Below are 9997 nucleotides of genomic sequence, written 5' to 3'. Positions count from 1 at the left end.
ATTTGAAATATATGTTTTAGAGTTTAAAAAATATATATATTCTCCAAATCCAAACAAAGTATATTTTGTTTACAGTAGAGCTTGTATAGCATTATCCACAATGAGGGTTTGGTTTAAAACCATCTGAGCCATTTGACAAAATGTTTGTCATTTGTGTACACCAACTGCAATAATCTGGATTGTACTGGAAAAATATATGCAAATATACTATCAACCAAAAAGTTTAGTTGCAGAGTAAATCCATGTCTGTCCACATTGTAATCAATTTATTATATTATCCTATTAGATATTTGTGGGAAATGTATATAATTAGAAAATGTATTCTTGAGGTATGTCGATGTATTTTGTAAGATCACGGTGACCTTGATCTATGACCCCCATAATCGTATCAGTTCAATTTTGAGTCCAACGGGATGTTTGAAGAAATTCTCTCTAGGCGTTCTTGAGGTATTGCGTTCACGAAAATAAAGAAAAAAATTGCCAATCTCTAATATTCACACTGAGAGAATGATGTCCTCTTTAAGAAATGATTACCATTTCATTGTCATTCACTATGAAAAAATGCATAGTTTTGATTGTCATGGTTGCAAATATGTGCTTACAACCTAGCTTTAGTCCCTCCACATGTTTCTTTGGCATACAAACACATAAGCTTTCTTTGGCATTTACACATTTTTTTTAATAGTCATTATTTCTTAGTCGTCCAGCTGACAGAGGCATGCCACCCCGCGGTTAATCCAGTGTTTCTCAGGCTTGTCAGAGGGCAGCTCGATGGACATGACGTAGTTGGTGGAGTGGCCTGAGGTGGACAGGGTCCCTCTGCGAGCGCTGGTTTTGTAAACAGGACAGACATAGAGGTCTTCATGTCGGAACTTGGACATATCTCCAGGTCTGAGCTTGATGATGGGCAAAGAGTCGAAGAGGATCTTGGGGAGGGACTCTCCGATCACCATCTTCTCTCTGTCCCAGCGCGCTCCCTCCATGAAGAGACCCTTAACATAAGCCCCGTCCTCTGGCTTCTCCTCCATATGGTTCTCCTCTTTGGTAACCTGGAACACAACCACAAGCATTAATATCCAACCTATATTCTTATATGCAAATATTACAATTTAATATAACAAAAACACTGAGAAAAGTTAGAAAAAAGGTTACATGCCTCAAATTCGAAGCCAATGAAGTCTATGGGGATGGTGTACTTCCTGGCAAAATTCTGAGCCACTCCTGTTAGAAATGACTGGGTGAAGTAGAAGCCAGAGAGCCAGAAGACTGCAGGCGGGCCGTCATCTATCCAATCCTTTAAAAAAAACAATCAAGCATACATATCGTTTTATAAAAATGCAATGTAATCTTCTACCTGTAAAACCAAGGGTGCTTTACTACAATCCAAATGTCAAGGATCAGTTTAAAAAAAAAAAAAAAGGTATTCTCAAACACTGACTGTACACAATAAGGCTATTGGACTTCTTATATGTGCTGCATTCCTCTTGCCAGTCATATTCCCCATATCTTACCTTCGCGCAGGGTCAGTGTGATCCATAACAATCAAAGCTCTTACTTGTAGGAACTGCAGCCTGGTGAGCAGATCGGTCACGTAGCTCCCCATTGGTTTCAGGGAGGGGTATGACACGGCCGCCCACAGAGCGGGCAGCTTGCCCACCATCATACTGTTGAAGACGTTCTCCAGTTCGGCAGACATAACAATCTGTCCCTTCAGAGCTTTGCGGATGTTCACCAAGCTGACCCGCACCACGAGAGTGAGTCTAAGGAGTGGGGGGGATTAATGTCGTCAAATAATCATGTTTTATCAGTGTGTCCCGCACAAAACGATTAAGAAACATGAGTTATTAGTAATACATGTTTGTCTTTTCTAACAGTTGTTATTACCTGTTAAAGCGGATGATTTCCTGCCTCAAAACAGTATTCATGGACTCGTCGTACATGACTGGGTATTTTTCGATCACCATTTGTATGTCAAAGTCTTCTGGCAGCTTGGAGAGGATGTCTTCTGCAAGCTCATCCACTACTTCCTGCAACAGAGAGACGACAACGCTGAGCGTGAATATGAGACATTGAGGTTTCATGGAGTGTTTCCTCAGGGAAATAAGTGCAAGCCAAGAGTGTAAAATAAAAGTGTGAGTGCTTTCAGATAAACAAACCTGAGGAGACTTGGCCCCGCCGCCTGTCTGCCTGGGCAGCGTCAGCAGAACTCCATCCAGCAGCTGATTGGTCTCCTGGTTATCCTTCGTGATGTCAGCGTTGCTATGAAGGCCGAACACACAAGGATCGGCACAAATCGGAAGACCGCGAATGTAGTTTACATATGTCTGGGAAAGAGAAAATCGTTTTTTAACATTCATGTCATTATGGGATAGGATGATTGAAAAAGTGCTTCAGTTCTTATAGTGATCTTCCACACGGTGCCCTCTAGGCCAAACATGTAAGAGTCCAGACTAGTATAACACTCTATGATTAAAACCATTAATCCTCCTCTGGGTAATCAGTGCGATCTGCTGCTGTTGTGTTTATTTGAAACACAAGCCTGCATTGTGAGATGGTTACTCCTTGTCATGACTGAAAATGATGTCTTACTCAGTGGCATTAATTAGCAGAGCTCTCACAGTACCTGATATGGGCCGTGGCCTGGGACATAATACAGATCTCCCTCACACATGTGGTAGCACTCCTTCTCTATCAGGTCCCAACTGTAGAAGACGGAGAGAAGCGACATCAGCAGACGCCGGTCTTTGTCATCTGTCACCCTGCCGCCATAGTTGCATTCACCTAAGAAGAGGAATAAAGGGATTATTAAATGGACCGATCCAATGTCTGCTTCAAGATATCATGACCTGGTTACTCAAGATAATCCAGATAATCCGGAGAATTTCCTGTGAGAATTCATATAGGAACTATTTTCTATTTACTGAACAGACACCCACCAACTGTATCACTGAATTCTATGTGATATTCCATTAGCCGCTTTCACACCAAGTACTTTGCCGTACTTAGTTCCCAGCACTTAGTTCCCCCATGGAACTAAAGAGCAGATCGCGTTCACACCGGAATAAATTCCCTGACGGAAGATTACGCAAATGAAGCCGCTGACGTCACTTCTTCTTCTTCTGCTTTGGGTTTACTGGCAGGCGTATACTGCCACCCGAAGTCCCCGGCCGGAAGTCCCCGGAGTTGGGGAAGCTGCTTCTACTGAAGCCTTCCGAGTAAATCGCAAGAACGCCGACACCTCCTCATCACTCCACCGCTCCCATGTTTTTTTTTGTGTTGCCATAAGTTATTCTCTCTCCGTTGGTGCGCGGGGCTAATGCTAATGCTAATAATGCTAATGCCAGCAAATACAATGGCGGCTTCACAAAACTTTTCCGAGTTTTACGGGGCGTGGTTTGCAATTCGCCCAGCCAATCAGAAATTGGAACTTTTTTCTCCCCAGGAAAGTACCACCTCTCTAGCAGGAAATAAAAAGGGAGGAAAAGTTCTCATGAACTAAGTTCTCTTTTTGGTGTGAACGCAAAATCCCAGGAACTATCGGAACTAAACGGGAAAAGTACGGAGAAAAGTACTCCGGTGTGAAAGCGCCTATTGATGTTTTACCTGTAAGATATGTGAGGGCCTCCAGTGGAACGTCCTCATACTCATCCAGGAACATCTGGATCTGCCTCATACTGATCCTCAGGTCAGACTCATTAAACTCATAGGGAATATTCCAACCTGAGAGAAGATGGACAAACAGCAACAGGATTGTTTTACATTTAAATCAGATGAATGAAACAAGGAATATATGAAATGATTACAAAATGGTTTCAAATACCAAAAATGAAAACCATACATTTAAATGATCCAGGGTAAAAAAATACATTGTATCACACAAAGGTCAAACGTTAAACTAGATGTAATGTTTCCATTTCTTACCTAGTGGTCCAAAGTTCCTCCTCTCTTGCACTAGAGCGTGGAAGAAGGTGAGACCAAACAGGAACTTCTGCCAGACGGCTTGCTTCTTGGAGCTGACAAAGAAGGCGGGGTCAGAGATGGGGTGACTGAGGTAGGAGCGCAGCAGGTTGGCTCTTATTCCTTTGGGAGGCTCATTGGTCATCTTCAGCCCGTTCTGCAGGATACTGACTGGGAACTTGTCGGATGGATAACTGGTTAACCACAACCTGGGGAGAAGAACATATATTTCTTTAGCATTTTAATGCATGAACATGTGTGAGAAAAAGGTACTGTGTAGAGACGTACCTAAAGTCGGGGTGTGTGCTCTCTGGGTTGATGGTTTCCTCACAGATCCTCTCCAGAGCGGGCATCCAGCTGGTGGCCAGGTGGCAGTTCTGCAGCACCACCCAGGTGCCCGCTTTGATGGCTTTGAGAATCATCACGGCTGCAATGGGTCCTTGTCCCTGACCCAGAGAAATGGTTTGGGTCTTACTGCCCCCCATTTCTACGTCATCAGCAAACTTCAGCAAACCTAAAGAAACAAGATTATTTTTAAGACTTTTGGCAATAGCAAAACCAGAAAAGTCCCCTGAACCAAGTTTAATTCTAGCTTTTAATTCCATATTCCACTTTGATTAGATAAAGATAAGTATCATGTTTATGATTAATCACCTGCGGTTGGATCAGATCCTGGTGACAACACAAATATGAGAGGAGAGCAGCAGTTGGAGTCTTTGTAACTCCCTGCCAGGTCAAAGGTGGGAGGTTCAATGTAAGCCTGCCCCATGTTATCCATAATGAAATCCTGCACAGCTGGAACCATCTTATCTGGCCTGAAGCACCTGATCACGACCATTCTGTCCATCCCCACCAGCTCGCTCCACCGGTCAGGTAACTGGTCCTTATGGGGCTTTCCTGAATCATAGAGCTTCTTCCATTTCGACACGTTGTCTTGGACATGCTCAAAGAAACCATCCAGGTTTGCTAGTTTGGACGCCCTGACGATTTCAGACCAAGATTTTTCAGACAGCCACTCTGGGGCAGGGTTGGGGTACGGGTTATCTAGAGCGATGCCCCCTGTTAGGAGGAAGCGCCAGACTTGGTCGTCAACCTGGCCTTTACCCTGCATGATGCCTACAGTGAGCAGCAGGGAGAAAAGCAGCTTATCTTTCTCAAAAAGCGAGCGGCACACGTTATTATAAATGCTGAGAGTGAAGTGCTCCACGATGTTGCCGATCCTTTCAGCCAAATCATCGCTCATCAAACTCTGGGCGATGGAGTACAGGTAGAGATTGATGAACCAGCTCAGGGAGTACTGATACATAGGCTCGATGTTTGCCAATTCTGAGATACAGAAAAACAAAATGGATGAGTGCTCAGCCACGGGGCGGTAACCCATCCGAGTGTCATCGATCTCTTTCTCTGTGACACTGGCAATTTTTTGTTTCTCTGATATCTCCTCAGAGAGGATTTTGGAGGATGACAGGACCTTAATGGCGGTCTCATCCTCCAGGATATTCCCCTCAGAAGAGGAGAGCACTTGTAAGATTTTATCCTCAATTTCCTTCAGCTGCTTGTTGTTGGCAGCACTCTCCAGAATGAGTTGGTTCTTCTTCTCTTCCAGCTCAGGCTTCTCTTTGGCTGCTACGAGCCCTAGAAGCTGGTCCTGTAGGCCCTGTGGCGTGATCATGAAGTTGAGCAGACACACTTTGACAGCCACCTCTGGGAGATAGTGAGGGTTCCTCAGTCCGGTGGTCATGTAGAACAAAAAGTCTTTACAGTATTCCACGATATTCTCCCCAATCTTCATGTACTCCACACCCTGTTGTTTGAAGGTCTGCTTCAGCAACACAGTTTCGAGTACGGGATCAAGCTCCTCCCCCACGTTCTCCAGAAGAACTGGGGTTCCAAACTGGATGCAGTTCTCCAAGACTCTCACATAGTTTGGATCAGACATTTTGATGACGGCAAGTTTATTCGCCTTCTCCATGTTCTTGATCCACTTGTTGGCTTGACCTTGAGGGTCAATCATCAGGGGCCACCGACGGGAGTTAAACACGATGATACCGTTGTCTGTGGAGTAGGAGTCCACTGGTAGTCCAGCAATCTGCCAGGCCCTGATAGACACCTGGTTACCAAGAGTGTTGCTAAGGGTTAGGTCCTCAGAGCAGGGGATTTTCTTCTCCTGGCACAGGATATGCCACTGCTCCTGGCACTCTATACGGTAGTCTACTGTAAATGCACCTAGGTAAGATACTGTTCCTGAAGAGAGGAGTACATCACCTGTCAGGTTGATGTATCTGCAGAAAATAAATACAGTAAAACCAGATTAATAAACTTCACATGTCATGACTTTGTGAATATGAATACACTGTACATGTTTGTATTAACATACCTAATCCCTAGAAGCCTTGCAGCCTCTGTCCACCTGTCCTTCTCTCCACCCAGTCCTCCAATCAGCTTCTCCGCCCTGATCAGCTTCTGAGAGCACGACTCAATGTTCTCCTCCAGGTCTTGCTTCTTGTTAATCATGGCGGTCAAATTATCATTAAGGCTCTGCAGTCTGTCCACCACTTTCTTCAGCTCGGCTCTTTTCACAGACAACATCTCCATCTGCACAGCCAGCTCGTCTTCGGCCAGCTTCAGCCTCTCTTTCTTGGGGGCGACCAGTTTGGCCACTCGCTCATACACTTCCATCGCTCTCACCCATTTACAGAGACCCTCACAAGCCGAGGAGACGTTTTTGATGATAGAGGGCTGGAACTCGGGGTTGTCTACAAACTTGTCTCTGATTTTTTTTATGTATGGGGCGGGAATGTTGTCTCTGTCGTAGGCTTTGAGGCTTTCCAGAAACTTCAGGTCTCCAAGGAGCTTCTTCGAGGGGCCCCAATAGTCCTCAACCATCTTACCTGCAACATATTTATTCTGTTATCATATCTTATATTGAGCCTAATATGTTTTTCATAATACAACATTGAGCTTTTTCAATGACATGACACCATTTTTCGAAGTCTTGCGAGCTTACCTGAGCCACTAGGATCTGGTTTTCTCTCGGGTTTGATGCCCTTCATGATGCAGATGGACTCCATGACTAGTTTGACTAGACCCGGTGGGTTCTGCATAGACTTTATTACAGTAATGTCTGAAGGCTTCAAGGTGTCCAAGGCTGACAGGGCCGCCTCAAGTGCAGGCATTGCTTCTGCCAAGTCCCCCTCACACTCTGTCTGAAAGACAAACAATCTGTGTCCAAACATCCAAACAACAACACTGCTCTTTTGAAAACACATGGCAGATACTGTATATTTGAGGAAAACATATTTTAACTGGACATTTCTGCACTGGCAAAGAGTATTTCTCTTAAATGACATGTATACCTTGATGGCTTGGGCTGCAGCTGCTGCGTCGTTAGCCACTTTCTCATCAGCGGACACAAGTTCTTTCTTAGCATCCACCTCAACGGTTTCCCCCTCTATCTTAACCATCATCTGATCGGTTTCAGCTGAAGTCTTGATGAGTTCTGGCTGGAGGGCTGTGAGCTCCAGCTGCATCACTGACACCTGTGGACATGATATGAAGTGTCAGTATCATTCATTTGGTCGTTCATTCAGGGTAATATTGTTTGGGTGTATCACCTGAGACGCAGCAAACTCCAGTTTCTCGAGACCAACGATGTAGCGGTTCATGGCGGTGTTCACTTCATTCCTCTTGGCATTGAGCAGAGTCTTGAAGGTGAGGATGAGTTCTAGGTAGGAGGTGGGTGTGACATAGTTGTGTCTCCTCAGTCTGGAAAAGTACCTTGCAGACATTTCTCCGACACTTGTTTGGAAGGTCTTGCACATCTCGACCACCCTGAGATCACAGAAACAGGCATTTTATACATTGCTGGATGCAAATGAGTTCCATGATACTGTTTGACAGCTGTTGCAATTATTTCTTTTTTGCATAATTTTAATGTCCTTACTCCAGTCTAATCTCCATGTCCATTTCTACATCCTCCAGGAATTTGTGGGCCACCATTTCTAGTGCATCATTTGGCCATGCGACGAACCAGTCAATAGTGCAGCAGTTGATGAGGGAGGGGAACATCCTAAGACGGTTCCTAAATGCATCACCAATAGGACTCATAGCTGTTGAATATAATGAATCCCAGTTAATTCCAACACTTTAACCCTTAGATGCACGAGTGACTGGACCCTACACTCTTCCATAAGTGGGTCAAAAAGGCGTGTGGCGCAGTGAATAGAGCGTTGGTGTTCGGATCAAGGGAGCACAGGTTCAAACCCCACTGCAGTCAGCATGTCGTTGTGTCCCTGGGAAAGACACTTCACCCCAAATTGCTCCTGTGGGGATTGCCCACAGTATTGAGTATGTAAGTGTCGCTTTGGATAAAAAGTAGCATGTAATGTGTTTTTATGCAATTTTTGTCATTTTGGTTAAGAAACATCACTTGTATAATATTTAGTATAATATTTTGGTTCACACTAGAAATATTTTATATTTAATTTGTCACTATTTATAATTTTAGACATTTTTTTTACATTTTGAAAAAAAACGTTTGGAACATATTGATGCAAAGATCTCCGCTATTCTGAGACCCTCACAGTATTCCAGTCCCTTTTCAAAACTCATATCTTCTCCTCTTGTCTACTCATAGCCCACCCCCCATCAATCCATGCAGGTTGATCAAGTTTGATAGTCCTATACCCCCCACCCTAACCTTCCCTTATATTGTAAAGCGATTTTGAGTCCTTGAAAAGCCCTATAAAAATAGAACGTATTATTATTATTATTATTATTATTATTATACTGACAGGTATCCGATCTTGCTGTGTAAAATAATCTTCCTGAGAGGTGTCACTTGTGATGTCGTCTGTGTGGTCTACAGTGAATGTATTCCTGACAGCCACAGGTGATAAGAATCAAAGGTTCCCATAGGATTCCATAGAAAATGCATGCGGGTCATTTTTGACCCACTTATGGAAGCTTGGGGTAGTAATACAAAAACTACAATTTCTTAAAATGTATAACATTTACATTTAAAATTTGAATGGCATGATATCCAAAACATGTTTTTTGAGGAATAGCTGGAATATGAAATGACAAAAAAATGTAATTACAAAGATACTTCAAGAAAACCACCTCACCGGGTCAAAAAAGACCCACTTATGCAGCTAAGGGTTAAAGAAGGTTAAAGAAAAAATAAAGAAACATAAAGGCGCCTACCAAGCACAATGTGGAGGTTGGCCTTCACACGGTCAATGAAGAAGTTGTACATAGAGAGCGGAGTGGCATCAATCTTTTTGCCCTCTAGTCGGGCGATTCCCTGCACTTTATCAATGATTTCAGCACGTTCATCGGCAGCAAACATGTTAGGCACATCCCCAGTGTTAAGCAGCATGTCAATGTCTTCTAACATGGCCTCATCCTTAATTTGGCTGTCGTTGAACAGGAACACCAGGCTCCTTCCTTCGATGCCTGCTTTAAGCATAATCTTCTTCAGGTCATCACGCCAGTCGGACATGCTGTAGTTCTTGGTCAACTCAATCTGGAACAGGACATAGTCATTGATGAAGGTGCCCAGCTTGGTGGTGCTCTGACGCCCCGAGCCCCCGATGCCCACGAGCAGAAGGTGGCCATTGTCTTGTTTCAGCACACGGCAGATGCGGGAAATGTGCTCAATGGCAAATTTGAACATGACAAGGGACATTGGTGCCTTGCTGCAGTTGTTGAACTCATCCAGGTAGAACTCCATCACTTCTTGTAAAGCAGTCATATCTGTGATTTCATCATATGCCTTAATGTCAGCATCAGGCTTGGCATAGTCACCGAAGAACAAGCTGCGTATGCTCTCATCTGCTACTTTGCCATCTGGGCTAAGATGGCTCAGGAGCTAGTAAACAAAAGGAAAGATTTAGGGTTATAAACAAAAGCTACACCGCTAGGCATTACCTCACATCGAGTAGCAGCAGCTTCTCAGTTTGTTTGTTAATTGAATCTGATCATCTGAAAACAAAGTTTGAGATTGCAGTGCTGTTTTGTGAGTTGGGAATCCTTAGAT

General features: G+C 43.9%; 1 protein-coding gene across 1 annotated transcript in view; it reads right to left on the bottom strand.

Moving 5' to 3' along the window:
- Positions 1-622: 622 nt before the first annotated feature.
- Positions 623-9997, bottom strand: part of dnah3 (dynein axonemal heavy chain 3) — a 31704-nt gene continuing 22329 nt past the window's right edge. The window contains exons 47-62 of the mRNA XM_034124947.1: positions 9163-9829; positions 7901-8066; positions 7572-7788; positions 7314-7496; positions 6965-7163; positions 6335-6848; positions 4612-6239; positions 4246-4471; positions 3922-4166; positions 3604-3720; positions 2624-2781; positions 2157-2324; positions 1885-2027; positions 1556-1760; positions 1157-1294; positions 623-1049 (exon numbers count right to left, since the gene is read on the bottom strand). Coding sequence (XP_033980838.1) covers positions 696-1049; positions 1157-1294; positions 1556-1760; positions 1885-2027; positions 2157-2324; positions 2624-2781; positions 3604-3720; positions 3922-4166; positions 4246-4471; positions 4612-6239; positions 6335-6848; positions 6965-7163; positions 7314-7496; positions 7572-7788; positions 7901-8066; positions 9163-9829 — 5328 coding nt within the window. The 3' untranslated portion in view covers positions 623-695. The remainder of the gene's footprint in view (positions 1050-1156; positions 1295-1555; positions 1761-1884; positions 2028-2156; positions 2325-2623; positions 2782-3603; positions 3721-3921; positions 4167-4245; positions 4472-4611; positions 6240-6334; positions 6849-6964; positions 7164-7313; positions 7497-7571; positions 7789-7900; positions 8067-9162; positions 9830-9997) is intronic.

The sequence above is a fragment of the Trematomus bernacchii genome, unplaced genomic scaffold (assembly GCF_902827165.1).
Source record: "Trematomus bernacchii unplaced genomic scaffold, fTreBer1.1, whole genome shotgun sequence".
Lineage (NCBI taxonomy): Eukaryota > Metazoa > Chordata > Actinopteri > Perciformes > Nototheniidae > Trematomus > Trematomus bernacchii.
Note: the sequence above shows the minus strand (reverse complement) of the source record. Positions and strands in the feature narration are given on the sequence as shown.